The sequence below is a fragment of the Eriocheir sinensis genome, unplaced genomic scaffold (genome assembly GCF_024679095.1).
Source record: "Eriocheir sinensis breed Jianghai 21 unplaced genomic scaffold, ASM2467909v1 Scaffold3, whole genome shotgun sequence".
NCBI classification, from domain to species: Eukaryota; Metazoa; Arthropoda; class Malacostraca; order Decapoda; family Varunidae; genus Eriocheir; species Eriocheir sinensis.
This window is the reverse complement of record NW_026111609.1, coordinates 1932344-1949382: the sequence shown is the minus strand read 5'-3', so window position 1 is coordinate 1949382 and position 17039 is coordinate 1932344. Positions and strand designations below refer to the sequence as shown.

The window sequence follows — 17039 nt, the reverse complement described above, 5'->3', positions numbered from 1 at the left end:
GGTCTTTCTCTGCCTCTGTGGTGGATAGTGGAGTGTTTCCCATGTGGTATTGGTGTGCTGGATATCCCTTCACTGGTAGCCTGGTAACATACACTCCCAGGTCTTACTCTGCCTCTGTGGTGGATAGTGGAGTGTTTCCCATGTGGTATTGGTGTGCTGGATATCCCCTCCCAAGGTGCAGGACTTGACATTTTTCTTGACTGAATTGTAGCCGTAGACACTTTTTGTTCCATTCCTGTAGCTTGGTGAGGTCGGACTGTAGGAAATCCACAGTCAAGAGGTTAAGTGTTAGGGAAAAAAAAATAATAATACATAAATAAATAAATAAAGTGTATTAGGTAAATGATGTTCACGTTTGGGTTAGTTTAGATGTTTTCAGCTTGCAGTGTGGGTCAGCGGAAGTTAAGTGTATGTATTTACCTATTTGTATTTACCTATTTGTAGTTTTACAGGGCCTGGCCTTTACGCTGGTGTGGTCCTGTCTCCGTATTTATATTTGTCCAACTTTTCCTTAAAGCTTTGCACACTCCTCGCCGATACTACATCCTCACTTAGTCTGTTCCAAACCTCTTTATTTCTTTGCAGGAAGCTATATTTCTTTGTCTCTCAAGCATCTTCCCTTCCTCAATTTTCTACGATGTCCTCTTGTGTTCCTGGTTGTACTTCCTTCTCTCAGTAGTAACTCACCGTTATCTACTTCTTCCATTTTGCTCAACAATCTATAGATTTGTATTAGGTCTCCCCTTTCTCTTCTTTGTTCCAGTGTTGGCAAGTCTTTCCTCAAAAGTCAATCCCTCCAGCTCTGGAACCATTTTTGTTGCCATCCTTTGTGTTCTTTCTAGTTTCTTTATGTGTTTCTTCTTATGGGGAGACCACACTGCCTCCGCATATTCCAATTTTGGTCTGATCACAGTGGTAATGAATTTTTTCATCATATCCATATAGTGGAATGCTATTCCTATATTTCTCACCATGTTATACACATCACCGAATATCAGATTACCATGACTCTCAGACTCAGGCTGTTTGTTATCTTGCATTATTACTCCCAGATCTTTCTCTTCATGTACTTTCTTTAGTATTTCACCATCTCCCATTTTATATGTCCATTTTTTTTTTTGTGTGTGTGTGTGGGTAAAATAAACCTGAAAACCTTCACTTCCTTACACAACAGGTAAACACACACACACACACACACACACACACACACACACACACACACACACACGTACCTTTTTAGCGAGCCGCCCCAAAGCCATGACTCCATCTTCATTCACCTGTGCAGGAACCCGACACCTGTGGAAGAAGAAGAAGAGTTGTGTCCATGGGGCCGCTTTCACAGTCACTTTGTTTGTTTTGATCGCTGCCAATGGCGGCGATCAACGCTACAGTTTTCCACGTGAAACTGGCCTACAGGGGAGTGGCGGCAGCAGGGGAAGCGAGAGGTGTTGAGAGTGTGTGCCAAGGTGCTGGGCCAGGCTAACCCCGCAGCCGCCACTACCACCCCATCGGCCAGTTTGACACGGAAGTACCATAGCGGCCATTGGTAACGGTCAAAACAAACAAAGTGACTGTGAAGCGGCCCATAGTCTTAAATGTCTGGGGCTACATTAGCTTAGGTTAGCTTAAATTTATTCCCCTTTCTCTGATGATATGTGAAGGCAGGGGGGGGGGGGGTAACAAGGCCCCCTGTTAGGTTATTCATGCCAGGGTGAGTTAGGTTAGATTTTTTGGGCTGCAGTGTATTCAGACAGAGGTTTAGGATAGTGGGGAGGATGTTGAAATAAGCTGGTGTTTGGCGCCAGAAACAGCTGCCTGAGTTTGGCTACTTAAATACACACCAGAATCTACCACAAAAAATAGTTTGGCTACCCGATTACTTAAATACACACCAAAATCTACCACAAAAAATAGTTTGGCTACCCGATTACTTAAATACACACCAAAATCTACCACAAAAAATAGTTTGGCTACCCGATTACTTAAATACACACCAAAATCTACCACAAAAAATAGTTTGGCTACCTGATTACTTAAATACACACCAAAATCTACCACAAAAAATAGTTTGGCTACCTGATTACTTAAATACACACCAAAATCTACCACAAAAAATAGTAAGGCTATCCAACTTCTTAAATAAACACCAAAATCTACCACAAAAAATAGTTTGGCTACCTGATTACTTAAATAAACACCAGAATCTACCACAAAAAAATGTTTGGCTACCCAATTTCTTAAATAAACACCAGAATCTACCACAAGAAATAGTAAGGCTATCCAATTTCCTAAATACACACAGTGGTAAAGGACATGAAATCTGAAAGGATAATTGTAGAGAGTGGAGTGCCTCAAGGATCAGTATTGGCAGCAATACTTTTCCTGGTATATATAAATGTTATGCCGGAGAAAGTAAGCAGTTACATGAGCCTGTTTGCAGACATTGGGAAATTGCTGAGACATATAAGAAACAGTAAAGACTGAAATTTTGCAAGAGGACCTGAATAACATCTGGGACTGGAGTATGAAATGGCAGATGGAATTCAATGGGAATAAATGTCATGTAATGGAAATGGGAAAAGAGTGAAGGGAGACCAAAATGAACATACAGAATGGGAGATGGAGAAATATTAAAAAAAGTTCAAGAAGAGAGAGATCTGGGAGTGACAATACAAGATAATCAACAGCCTGAGAGTCATGTTAATAGGATATTCAGAGATACGAATAGAATGGTAAGAAATATAGGATTAGCATTCCACTACAAGGATAAGGATATGATAAGGATAAGGATAAGGATAAGGAAACAACAATAAAAAAAAAACGCTACTCGCTGCTCCCACAAAAAGAATCAAAAGAGGTGGCCGAAAGAGAGGTCAATTTCGGGAGGAGAGGTGTCCTGATACCCTCCTCTTGAAAGAGTTCAAGTCATAGGCAGGAGGAAATACAGATGAAGGAAGATTGTTCCAGAGTTTACCGGCGTGAGGGATGAAAGAGTGAAGATGCTGGTTGACTCTTGCATAAGGGGTTTGGACAGTATAGGGATGAGCATGAGTAGAAACTCGTGTGCAGCGAGGCCGCGGGAGGGGGGGAGGCATGCAGTTAGAAAGTTCAGAAGAGCAGTCAGCATGAAAATATCGATAGAAGATAGAAAGAGACGCAACATGGCGGCAGAAATTTGAGAGGTAGAAGACTATCAGTATGAGGAGGAGAGCTGATGAGACGATGAGACGGCAGTGCTGCCGTCAGGGTCAAGGAGTGGAGGGAATGATGAAGAAGTGAAGTTGGAGGAGATATTTTTGGCTAGGTGCCAGAAGTCACGGGAAGAATTAGAAAAAGCAAGGTTTTGACATTTGCCATGGATGAAAGTGGTTTTGGTAAGTTGAAGAATAGATTTTGAACGATTTTGGGCGAAAATGTAAAGATCATGGTTAGCAGGAGTGCAAAGGCTCTGGTACCTTTTGTGAGCTGCCTCTCTATCTCTGACAGCACGAAAACAAGCTTGGTTAGTTTAGTTACTACTAAGAGAAGGAAGAAACACCAGCAACACAATTGAGAAAGGGAAGATGCTTGAGAGACAAAGAAATATAGCTTCCCGCAAAGAAACCTGGAGGTTTGGAACAGACCAAATGAGGATGTAGTATTGGCAAAGAGTGTGCATAACTTTAAGGAAAAGCTGGATAAATACAGATATGGCGACTGGATAACTCCAAAGAAATGCAGAAAATATCTCCTCAAGTAAAATAAATGAAGTTAGGGATGAGAATGGAAAGATGTTGAAAGACGGGGAAGCTGTGAAGGAGAGCTGGAGAGAATATTTCAAAAACTTAATGAATTTTGAGGATGGACGTCCAGCGGCTGTAACAGCAGCAGTTTTGAGTAGAGGTAGAGGAGGAGTATATAAAGAACGAACTATAACATATGAACAAGTAAATCAGGCAATAAAAAGATTAAAAAATGGAAAGGCAGCAGGAATTGATGGAATCACAGCAGAAATGTTGAAGTGTGGAGGAGATGAAGTCGTGAAATGGATGGTCAAGATATGTGAGATAGCATGGGAGGGGGGGGGGGGGTGCCAGCAGACTGGACGAAAGCCATCGTTGTCCCAGTTTACAAGGGGAAGGGCAGGAGAGGGGAATGTGGGAGCTATAGAGGTATAAGTCTCCTGAGTATACCCGGAAAGGTATATGGAAGAGTCATAATAGAGAGGGTGCAAAGACTTACAGAAGAGAAAATCAGTGAAGAGCAAGGAGGCTTCAGGATCAGATATTTGCCTTCAGGATGGTACTAGAAAAAATAATAGCAAAAGGAAAGAAACTATACGCTGCCTTCATGGATTTGGAAAAAGCTTATGACAGAGTGGATTGGATTGCATTGTGGGATGTTTTAAAGATTTATGGTGTGGGAGGAAAACTGCTTAGTGCAATAAAGTCTTTCTATGAGGATGCATCTGCATGTGTCAAAATTACTGGAGAAACAAGTGAACATTTTGAGATAAAAGTGGGCCTAAGACAAGGGTGCGTCATGTCACCATGGTTATTCAATATTTATATGGATGGTGTCATTAGAGGAATTAAGGGCAAAGTTGGAGAAGTTGGAGTAAGACTGTTCGATGAGGGAAGGAAGTGGGTACTGAATTCAGTACTGTTTGCTGATGACACGGTGCTCATTGCAGAAAATGAAAGTGACCTACAAAATTTGGTCAGTGTTTTTGACAGTGTCTGTAACAGGAGAAAGCTGAAAGTAAATGTCAACAAAAGTAAAGTGATGGTTTGTGAGCAAAGTAGAAGTGAGGCTGTAGATTTTGTGTGCCCATATAGAGTGGGAATTGAATGTGAAAAAGAATGCAAAATAATTTTGAATGGTGAAGAAATGGAGGAGGTCAATGAGTTTAAGTACCTTGGATCAGTTATGTGTAAGCATGGTGGTATGGAGGGAGAGACAAGAGAAAGGGCATTGCAAGGAAGAAGGGTGGTAGGGTCTTTGGGACGAATCATGAATGGCAGAAGTGTGAGCATGGAGGTAAAGAGGGATTTGAGAAATACAATAATAGTACCAACCCTCACATATGCAAGTGAAACGTGGGCCTGGAATGAAAGTCAGAGGTCTAGAGTGCAGGCAGTGGAAATGAGTTATTTGAGGAGTGCTTGTGGTGTGAGTAGAATGGATGGAATGAGTAATGAAAGTGTCCACGAGCGTTTTGGAATGTGTCACAGGGGCGAAGGGAAGTGTGGAGTGCTGGAAGAAGTGAAGCGACAGACTTTAAAATGATTTGGCGACATGAAGCGGATGGAGGAGAGTAAGATGACCAGAAGGGTGTATGTGAATGAGATAGAAGGAGTGAATGCAATAGAACGAACTCCAATGAAATGGAGGGATAGGGGGCAAGAGTACGTTAGGGAGAGGGGGGAAAGATCTTTGAGAAACTTTGAGCAGGCAAGGAGGGAGTGCCTGGATATAGAAAGTTGGAAGCTCTTCTGCTGTGGCCATCTCCTGGAAATGATGATGATGAATACTGTGCTACAGAAAGCCAAGGAAACCCCAAAAAACTTTCAAGGTGGCAGAACAGCTTTATGGAAAGTTATAAGAGAACTTGGGTTTAGATTTAAGAAGTGTTGGAATGGAAGACAAATATTACTGGAGCACCAAGACATTGTGGCAGCCAGAAACAACTTGTACCTCAGACAAACTGGAAAGAATAGATACAGTGATGACCCAGACCAGAAGTGTGTGTGTGTGTGTGTGTGTGTGTGAGAGAGAGAGAGAGAGAGAGAGAGAGAGAGAGAGAGAGAGAGAGAGAGAGAGAGAGAGAGAGAATAACACTTTCATGAACTTAATCCCAGCCTAAGGTAACATTGGTGTGGTCACGGACGACAAGCTCAGTTTTTCCGAGGTGGAGGAATTAGTAGGAAAGAAAAAAAAGATACTACGGTAACCTCATCATCAACATTCCTGGGACAGTGATCAAAGTCCCTCTCTCTCTCCCTCACCTTCCACGGCAGCAGGGTGAGGAGGAGGAGGAGGAGGAGCCCAGCAAGTATGGCCCACCAGGGAACACTTGGGGCTGTGTCCAGGGCCTTGGCAGGGGTGGCCACGTCCCTGCTGTGGATCTGTGGAGGGTCACAACAGGTCAGGAGGGGTCAGTGTGTGTGTGTTTACCTGTGTTTGTATATGGAAAAGGGTTACAATCTCTTAGGGGTGAGAAACTTGTCATACGAGGACAGACCCAAACATTTAAACCTGCATTCTCTAGAAAAGCGAAGGGTGTGAGGAGACTTGATGGAGGCTTACAAATGTATGAAGGGCTTTAATTAGTAAGGGGTGTTAATAAGGCTTTGGTGGTGTGAGGGCCGGGCAGAAGAGGTTAGATGAGTTCATGGATAGTGAGGAGCTGCCTTGTGTTGGCCTATCAGCCTCTTGCAGACTCCTTATTATCTATGTTACATTATGCTCTTGAGATAATGCTTCAGTAAACTGATGGATGCCTCCTCCTCCTCCTCATAGGCCAGGCCACTCTTATGGCTTGAAATAACACATATAATGAATGCCTGACTCAGCGATGGGTTAGCTCAGGCAGGGGTTATGTCCCTCACTGACAGACGGACTGACTCACCGGGACGTCCTTGGGGTCAGTGCCGTGCGGTAGAGCAGTGACTCGCTGGACCGCATGACTGGAGACAATGACGTCCTGATGGGGCACTGGGGGGGCGACACGGGGCTGCACGGGGCAGCAGAAGACATGGCACAACAGGGCAGGGATGACAGGGAGGATTGAGTTTAGTTATGCACACGGCAGAGGTCAGGTCAGGTCATGGGGGGTCAGTGTGCTAGGCTACTACTGTTATTTTAGCTACTGTGTGTGCTAAGGATGTTAGTGTGTGTGTGTGTGTGTGTGTGTGTGTGTGTGTGTGTGTGTGTGTGTGTGTGTCATATTATTAATATTCCTATTATTTTGAAAGTTTTCATTGATCCGTTTAATTTGTCAAGCGTAAGACTACCTAAGCCTTGCCTTGGGCATGAAAAACAGTATTGCCAGCTCTCCCTCACGAAGAAATGCCAACTATTACCAGCTTAAAAAACAATGGCAGCTTTTACACTGTTTTCTGCCTCCCTTACATTCCATAGAGTTCATTTCCATCACTTTTTGGGGTCTGTTTGCTATTACTGACAGGGATAATGAGTGTGTTGGGTGTGGCCACTGACCCACAGCAGAGGTTCATGGGAAGCGTGTAGGGAACAGTGCCTGGCTGACTGACATTGCTGGGACTGATCTCAAGGCCTGGGTCAGTATCCTCAGAGAGTTCAGGCCTCACACGCCAACAATGGATAAGACCCTCTAGGTACATCCATGGGTAGAGTTACGAGGCTAGTTATAATTTGACAGAGCTTTGGTAGAGGTTGTGTTAGTAGTATTTCCATGGGCAGTTTTATGAGCCAAGTGATAGCTTGACAAGGCTTTGGTAGACGTTGTGTTAGTAGTATTTCCATGGGTAGTTTTAAGAGCCAAGTGATAGCTTGACAAGGCTTTGGTAGAGGTTGTGTTAGTAGTATTTCCATGGGCAGTTTTAAGAGCAAAGTGATAGTTTGACAAGGCTTTGGTAGAGGTTGTGTTAGTAGTATTTCCATGGGCAGTTTTATGAGCCAAGTGATAGCTTGACAAGGCTTTGGTAGAGGTTGTGTTAGTAGTATTTCCATGGGTAGTTTTAAGAGCAAAGTGATAGTTTGACAAGGCTTTGGTAGAGGTTGTGTTAGTAATATTTCCATGGGTAGTTTTATGAGCCAAGTGATAGTTTGACAAGGCTTTGGTAGAGGTTGTGTTAGTAGTATTTCCATGGGTAGTTTTAAGAGCAAAGTGATAGTTTGACAAGGCTTTGGTTGACTCAAGGATAATTTCCGGTAAACAACAGAAACTGTTATGTAATGTATCAATGTCTTTTTAAAATGCATAATGAAAATAGTTCCAAATCACCAAGGATGAAGTATAAAATCGCTGTTGAACAACTCAGCTGAGTATGTCGGGGATGTGTCTGGAACAAGAGGTTCACAACACACTGCTTGAAACTTGCTTTCCAGAGGAATGTTAAGGATCACTGGATCTCCGAGTGGCATTCAACAGTAAGTTATCATGCAGTACTTATGTGACTTATAAGGACAGTTTCTCTTTTCAAAGTTACTTAATAAGGTTACCAAATTTGTACAGAATAAGTCTTTGTAAATTTAGAACTAATAACCACAGATTACCCATTGTTGTAAGAGGCAGGTTTACCAGAACCCCCAGAGAGGAAAGGTTTTGTGGCAAATGTGGTAACAATAGTCCAGGATTACCCATAGTAAGTAACAATAGTCCAGGATTACCCATAGTAAGTAACAATAGTCCAGGATTACCCATAGTAAGTAACAATAGTCCAGGATTACCCATAGTAAGTAACAATAGTCCAGGATTACCCATAGTAAGTAACAATAGTCCAGGATTACCCATAGTAAGTAACAATAGTCTAGGATTACCCATAGTAAGTAACAATAGTCTAGGATTACCCATTGTAAGTAACAATAGTCTAGGATTACCCATTGTAAGTAACAATAGTCTAGGATTACCCATAGTAAGTTACAATAGTCTAGGATTACCCATTGTAAGTAACAATAGTCTAGGATTACCCATTGTAAGTAACAATAGTCTAGGATTACCCATAGTAAGTTACAATAGTCTAGGATTACCCATTGTAAGTAACAATAGTCTAGGATTACCCATAGTAAGTAACAATAGTCTAGGATTACCCATTGTAAGTAACAATAGTCTAGGATTACCCATTGTAAGTAACAATAGTCTAGGATTACCCATAGTAAGTTACAATAGTCCAGGATTACCCATAGTAAGTAACAATAGTCTAGGATTACCCATAGTAAGTAACAATAGTCTAGGATTACCCATTGTAAGTAACAATAGTCTAGGATTACCCATTGTAAGTAACAATAGTCTAGGATTACCCATAGTAAGTTACAATAGTCTAGGATTACCCATAGTAAGTAACAATAGTCTAGGATTACCCATAGTAAGTTACAATAGTCTAGGATTACCCATAGTAAGTTACAATAGTCTAGGATTACCCATTGTTGTAAGAGGCAGGTTTACCAGAACCCCCAGAGAGAAGTTTTGTGGCAACAATATTCAAGGAGATGAGTGCATGTCAGGTTTGAGTACATTAGCATAAGTTGAAGCAGGCTTGTATACTATGATAAACAGTCCTCCTTCAGCTCACAAAAGCGAGACTTGCTTATGAACACAAAGACAACATGCATGAAGTATACATATACACAAGTAGTCCCTGCGTTGAAGACAGACTTGTTTACTGAGATGAACAGTGGACATGTTTAGAGACACACAGAAAAAGAAAGCATGCATCACTGTATATGGAGGGAGAGGAATGGAGGAAGAACAAAGAGAAGGGGAAGGAGGAGAAAAAAGAGAAGAAAAAGAGAAAGAAAAGGAGAAAGAAAAGCAAAAGAATCACTACTACCAGGAGGAGGAGGAGGGAGAAAAAGATAGAAAAGGAAAAGACTAATACTCTGATCTTAACCTATTAACACCTAACAATACTATATCTAGCAACACCTAATCTTACAACAATAAAACCTAGTCCAGAAAAAAAGGAAAACAGAGAGGAACCATTACCAGGAGAAAATGAGAAAAATAAAGTTGAAAAGATAAAAGAAGGAATTATAATAAAACTTGCTCCAAACATAAATAAATACACGGATAAAAAGAATCACTACAAAGTCCACACTACTCACCAGCCACGTCCACTTTTGCCACCTGCCGCGACTTGTGTCCAATGACCAGACTGACATTGCCCAGCTTGGCAAAGGTCTTGGGAGCCGTGGCGCTGGGAACTCTTCTTTGGGAGGCACTCACACACCCAGCAAGGTCCATGTATCCAGCTACTCCACCCACACCCAGCGTCAGTCTCTGCCTGTGCCCAATTTAAAGGGTTAAAAAGTTGTGACCATTTGATTGCATTCTTTTCCCTTGTCCAGCCTCCTAAGTCACCCAAACAGCAGGACAATCACTACCCTAACCATGCCTTCCCTCTCCCTTGTCCAGCCTCCTAAGTCACCCAAACAGCAGGACAATCACTACCCTAACCATGCCTTCCCTTTCCCTTGTCCAGCCTCCTAAGTCACCCCAAACAGCAAAACAATCACTCCACGAGGGCCAGCAGGGCGCTGAGGCTGCCAGACTGCTCCTGGTGGGCCTTTAGCTGGCTCACTACCCCGTGGAGGTGCTGCAGGCTGGACCCATACTTGATCTGGAAGTCCAGACTCTTGCAGTTGACCTACATAGAGGAGGAACATAACGTTAAAACTGCAATTCTGACTTCTGTTTCCTTTTACAAGTCATCATATTTTTGCAGACACTTAAAGTTATGTTCTGTCTGTGACAATCTCCTGGAAAGTCACACAACAACAATGTCATATGAACTAAACCTCACAAGCCACCAACCTTGCTGGCTAAAGTTAACAGTCAGGAAAAATAACATGAGGGACAGTAAAAGAAGTGGAGCAATGTCACCATGCCTGGCCATGACTGCACGGGCCAGGGTTTGAATCCCAGCCTGTGCAGGGCGTGCTGCTCACCCAGCTGTTCATCCTCCCCTTGAGGGGGGTCCATAAACAAGCAGCTGAGTAAACCAGGGGAAGGTACAGTGTGGCATTCCCAGGACTCCCCCTGGCCTGCCCCAGTGTGAGTGTTTCTTCCCCAACACAGGCTCAAAGGGCCAATGGTTTGCAGATGAGCACCACAGCCATGCCACAGGCACCCACCTCTACCTTCAATAAGTGTGAGGACAAGCTAATGACTCATTAAACTCAGCCTCCACCAACCTCACCTGAGTAAAGCTAAGTGTGAGGAAGGCCTGGTGCCCTCCCTCGGCCAAGGGGGTACTCAGCAGCCTCAAGTTCCCGCCCTTCAAGTACTGAATCCAGACCAGAAGATACTGTGATGCATTTATATACAGCAGGATATTATAAACTTACTGGAGACATGTAAGTCATCATAATTCATCTTCCTAATACTCTAATTTGAGGCAGTAATTGATACACCTTTTGCTTGTAATTTGAGCCAGGAGCTCCATGAACCCTACAGTACCCTCCGCCAAGATGCCCCCCACGACTATGGGCCCGGAGAGGTGGCCAGCTGGACTGGCTGACAGCGCCGCCACTTCCATCAGCGACTCGTACTCAGACACAAGCTTCTTCCTGGGCTCCAGACAAGTCTCTGAAAGGATATATATGCCTGATGTGATTTGGCAGAAGACAAGGATGAGTCCAACACACATGGGCAAAGAATGCAAGCCCAGGTAGTGATGCTGGGGCACAGAGATATAACCAACACCATACCTCTTCTTTGGCTCTGAAAGGATATGACGACCTGACTTGGCAACAGAAGATGGGAGCAAAAACATGAGTAGGAGATTACAAGCTGGGATTGTGGTGCTGATGAGGCCGAATTAATACCAAGAACTCAATTTCTTTTTTACCTCTGAAATGACATATACAGCTGATGTGTTTTGACGACATGAGTAAAACAGGAACAAAAGAACCCAAGCTTGGCAATAATGCTGATGAGGCCTCAGGAAAACCAAAATATGCAAGTTGAGAGGAGACTGTGACAGGGAGCGGGGCAGCAGGAGAACAGTGACGATGGTGAGGATGTGGAGTTAGAACCAAAACATGCAAGTCAGTGGAACCACGTGACGGGTGAATGGGGCAAGACTCTTGATCGAGAAGCAACTTTAACCATGACAATGATGATCTGTTTTTTTACATCAAAGGAGGCAGCTGAGGAGCAAAAACAAAGGAAACAAAAATAGCCCACCCAGCGCTGCTCAGGACTGTACAGGAAAATAGAATACAATAGCATTTACTCAGCACCAGTCAGTCTCAGCCCTCCACCAGTGACAAAGAAAGGACACAGCTGAGGGGATTTGACAACAGCTTACATGGAACAGCCATACACCAAGGGGGGCGGGGGAGAGAGAGAGAGAGAGAGAGAGAGAGAGAGAGAGAGAGAGAGAGAGAGAGAGAGAGAAAATCAGAATAATTTTATTTCCTTAAAAATTACTATACTCTATACATATAAAACACAAGATATATATTTACTAAAAATATAAATATAGGTATTAAATTGATGGAAAACTGATAATGTAAAATAATCTAAAAGTAAAAAGACTGAAAGAAAAATGTAAAACTAATCTGGACTAAGAAGCCTCAATTAACTGTTGTGTGGCTTGGGGACCAACTTGGCTCACCAGTGTGTTGCACGAGCAGCTCCCTCGGAGGTTTGGGAAGCCGGACGTACGCGTGCTGCAGTACTAATCGTCTCAGGCTGACGCTGCCACCACTTCCCGAGGCCACGGAGAAGATTAACTGGGTGTTCACGGGGATTTCCATGTTCAAGGTAAAGAAGTTGTCAAACACTGAGTTATAATCATAGGTCATCATTTATTCGCGGCGCCTCCTCTCTCTCTCTCTCTCTCTCTGTCACACACACACACACACTCGTAGGACACACACACACACACACACTCGTAGGACACACACACACACACACACACACACACACACACACACACACACTCGTAGGACACACACACACACACACACACACACACACACACACACACACACACACACACACACACACACACACACACACACACACTCATAGGACACACATACACACACACACACACACACACTCTTAGGACACACACACACACACACACACACACACACACACACTGACACTAGGACACACACACACACACACACACACACACACACACACACACACACACACACACACACACACACACACACACACACACACACACACACACACACACACACACACACACACACACACACACACACACACACTCGTAGGACACACACACACACACACACACACACACACACACGTCCATGATTTTAAGGAAAAGTTGGCTAAGAGAGGATATGGAGACGGGACAGCGCGAGCGTAGCTCTTTTCCCGTATGTCATAACTAGGTAAATACAACTCGTAATCAGGCCGTGGTGAATTACACACACTCAGTCACACACACATCCCCCCCCCCCACTACATACATACATACATACATACAGAGAGAGAGAGAGAGAGAGAGAGAGAGAGAGAGGCTGAGAATGAGACAGACAGGTATATATAAACTTCCCTGTCATAATTATTTGTTGGTTTGGGTCTCGGAGCAAGACATTGATTTTAAGTGTATTAGGCTAATTAGGGAAGCGTTCTATGAGCTGATTTTATACTTGTGCTTTATAAGCTGTCAGTTTATAATTTTTTAAATAAATCTGAATGGGTTATATATGATTTGAAAATGTCATCTTCCCTCAAAATAGATATTGAAAGAGGAGTAGATTTTTTTTTATTTTCATATTTTTAATGATAATGAGATACTGGCACGGTACTAAAACGAATCTTTACCTTTTATACTTCAAAAATATCATTCTCCAGGAATTGCCGTTCAAAGAAATACAAAACTATTTGTCATAACTCGGGAAGTATAAGTCCTACATGCATCAAACTTTGGTCACTTCTATTATGCCTATAGGCCACGTTGTAATAAAAAAATGGTAACTCTGGCTTAATATTAAAGAATTTTGTAAACACATTTGTTATAGGCCTTTGCCGGTAGCAATTACCTAACCCATTGTGGAGCTGCTTTTAACAAGTGGTGGGCCTCTTCCCCACCCTCCACTTGTCTACTTATTTGTTTCTAATACTCAGTTAAGGCTTATCCATGCATAGGCCTACCCTGAAAACCTACCAGTAAACTAACTTCAAACATACCCATCTAGAACATTTTTTTCAATAATAACATATTCCTTCTTCGGGTAATACTTTATAAGAAGTCCGCCTCCCCCTTCGCCACTCCAGCCCCCCTACCCCCCAAGACAAGCCTGGGGAACTGTGGGGAACCAGGGGTTGGGGGGGAGGCCAAAATCACTGAAAAAAGCGCTACCAAAATTTCCCTAGAAAAATCCCTAAATGAAGGAAAATTCCCTAGTCTCGAAAGTAAGGAAAGTACTAACTTCATAACCTAACAGCCCCCCTTGCCCCCCCTGCTAACCAAGGGGGGGCTGCACCCCCCTCTGGACCCCCCCACATGTATGATGCACCGGAAAATCGTGGGTTTTTTTGGCGGGGAGCGTATTTAAATTACTCCAACCGAACTTTACGACCTGCTAACGAGGGGGCTTTGCCCCCCTCGACCCCCCTCCTAACCAAGGGGGGCTGCACCCCCCCTGGACCCCTCCCATGTAGGGAATTTTCCTTAATTTAGGGATTTTTCAAGGGAAATTTTGGAAGCAGGAGAATCCCCCCCTTGGTAAGGAGGGGGGTCGAGGGGGGCAAAGTCCTCTCGTTAGCAGGTCGTAAAGTTCGGTTGGAGTAGTTTAAATATGCTCCCCAATGAAAAAAAAACGATTTTCCGGCGCATCATACATGAGGGGGGGGGTCCAACCCCCCTTGGTTAGCAGGGGGGCTATTAGGTTATAAAGTTGGGACTTTCCTTACTTTCGAGACTAGGGAATTTTCCTTCATTTAGGGATTTTTCTAGGGAAATTTTTCAGTGATTTTGGCTTCCCCCCAACCCCGGTTCCCCACAGTTCCCCAGGCTTGTCTTGGGGGGTAGGGGGGCTGGAGTGCGAAGGGGGAGGCGGACTTCTTATAAGGTATTACCCTTCTTCGATGTAGGAAATGAAGATGTCACGTCACACCAGTAAGTAAATTACATCGTACAAAGATACCTTAGTGTGGTGACTTGGTGGTGGTGGTGGTGGTGGTGGAAGCGGTGGTGGAGGCACTTTCGTCATATGAAGGCTTCTCTGCAGCTTTTCTTACTTTCCCTGGCCGTCCCTGTGCCCTTCACCTTCTTCTTAAGGGCTGTGGAACTTCTCTTCATTGTAGTTTGAAGGTAAACACGAGAAAAAGTAATGCTTAGGTCGCTACGCAGGCAGCTCCGTTGAATCTACTCTTCTTCTTCTTCTTTGGGCCTGAGCCGGTGCTGCTGCTGGGGCTCAGTGGAGAGACGAGTGGACGAGTGATCGAGGCAGTGAAAGAGTTCTTGGAGGGCTTGTGGCGTGCGAGATGTAGGGAACGACATTCTGCCCCGAGAACAAGACTTCCCGCATGTTTTGTTTTCTTTTCACAGGAGCTGCCGATACAAAGGCCTGGCTGGGGAGAAATCCCGAGCCACCTGTGACATCAAGATCAAGATCAAGCCTGGCTTGTTTACATGTTCTCTCAAGATTTAGTGAGGCAGAAAACGGGTTTGAATGGCAGACTTCACAATGCCAAGAAATACGCCTTCAAAAATGGAAAAGAGAGGAAAAATAGCAGATTGAAGGCCAGCCCTTTAGCCTTGCGCAGTAACCTGTCAAACTGTCCATTTAACCTGTTTAAAGGGACATAGTTTGATGCTCGAAGGACTTATATTATGAAAGGTATATGTGTTAGGATAATTTATATCCAATAACTAGAATAATTATTTTTTCTAAATTTTCCAAGTTCGAGCCCCATCTAACACCCTCAAAACCAGAACAATATGAAACATTTCCCAAAAAAACTCGTTTAGGCAATTTCTACGCTTTTTTCTCTTCGTTTCATCTTTCGTTGTGGGTTTCCGGGAGATTTTTTTTATTTTATTTATACACTATTTGTTATATTTTCCGGCGCCATGAAGGTTACTCAACGTGTCTGGCAGCTCCAAGACAGACTTACAACGGGTGAGACAGAGACAGACAGATAGAAAGACAGGCAGAAACAGACGGAAAGAGACAGACAGAAACAAACGTAAATAGACAGAAAGACAGAAACAGACGGACAGATAGAAAGACAGGCAGAAACAGACGGAAAGAGACAGACAGAAACAAACGTAAATAGACAGAAAGAAAGACAGAAACAGACGGACAGATAGAAGAAAGAGATAAAACAGACAGACAGACAGATAAAAGAAACAGAGACAGAAACAGACAAACATTAACAGAGACAGAAACAGACAGACAGATAGAAGAAACAGACAGAAACAGTGTAAGGTGATCAGATTTCTGAGACAATTAAAATCCGGGGACATTTTCGGTTCGGAGGCGTAAAAACCTCCAAAACAAGTAGTGTTTTTGTCATTGAAAAACTAAAACGGAGACACTGCCCTTACCAGTCATAAGGCAGCATTCAAAAGTTTATCTCACCCTATTTATCCTAAATTGCAAAGGAATTGAATGAAAAATCAATTTATTAACAATTTGTAAGTTCTTGGAAGGCAGTCTCGCAAATAATGCCGTGCAAAGCTGTTTATCATGTCCTTAGTTATATACACTTTACACCGTACAGTGCGAGTAGTACGGTGCCCTACTATACGTAGAGTTTGGTCAACATTTTCGTTTTTTTTTTTTTTTCATTTTTTCCTTTATTCGAATTTCGGATCTTTCAGTCACAGTGAAAACCGGGGACATTCCCGGGGACAGCAGTAGCCGGGGACAGGTCACTGAAAACGGGGACTGTCCCTGGAAACCGGGGACGTCTGGTCACCCTACAGAAACAGACAGAAACAGACAAAGAGAAACAGAGACATAAACAGACAGACTGATAGAAGAAACAGAGACAGAAACAGACAGGCAGATAGAAGAAACAGAGACAGAAACAGACAGACTGATAGAAGAAATAGAGACAGAAACAGACAGGCAGATAGAAGAAACAGAGACAGAAACAGACAGGCAGATAGAAGAAACAGAGACAGAAACAGACAGGCAGATAGAAGAAACAGAGACACGAACGTACAAAGACAGTAACAGGGACAGAAACAGACAGACAGATAGAAGAAACAGAGACACGAACGTACAGAGACAGTAACAGGGACAGAAACAGACAGACAGATAGAAGAAACAGAGACAGAAATTCACAGACAGACGATCGAAACAGAGACAGACAGATAGAAGAAAGAGACAGACGGACAGAAACGGACAGA

General features: G+C 43.3%; 1 protein-coding gene across 2 annotated transcripts; it reads right to left on the bottom strand.

Annotated features, from left to right (window-relative positions):
* Positions 1-5310: 5310 nt before the first annotated feature.
* Positions 5311-15258, bottom strand: LOC126991557 (uncharacterized). Of its 2 annotated transcripts, XR_007745638.1 has the most exons (6): positions 14824-15258; positions 12303-12420; positions 10881-11269; positions 9787-10328; positions 6611-6715; positions 5311-6107 (listed from the first exon to the last, which is right to left on the bottom strand). XR_007745638.1 is itself a non-coding variant. In XM_050850290.1 (5 exons), exons 1-5 carry the CDS (start codon positions 14887-14889, stop codon positions 5877-5879), a joined length of 654 nt encoding a protein of 217 aa, XP_050706247.1. In that variant the 5' UTR covers positions 14890-15258; the 3' UTR covers positions 5311-5876. The 2 variants fall into 2 exon arrangements, 1 of the variants encoding a protein (XP_050706247.1); XM_050850290.1 differs by lacking the exon at positions 10881-11269 and having other exon boundaries at positions 6611-6696; positions 9787-9965; positions 12303-12394.
* Between the last annotated feature and the right edge of the window lie 1781 nt (positions 15259-17039).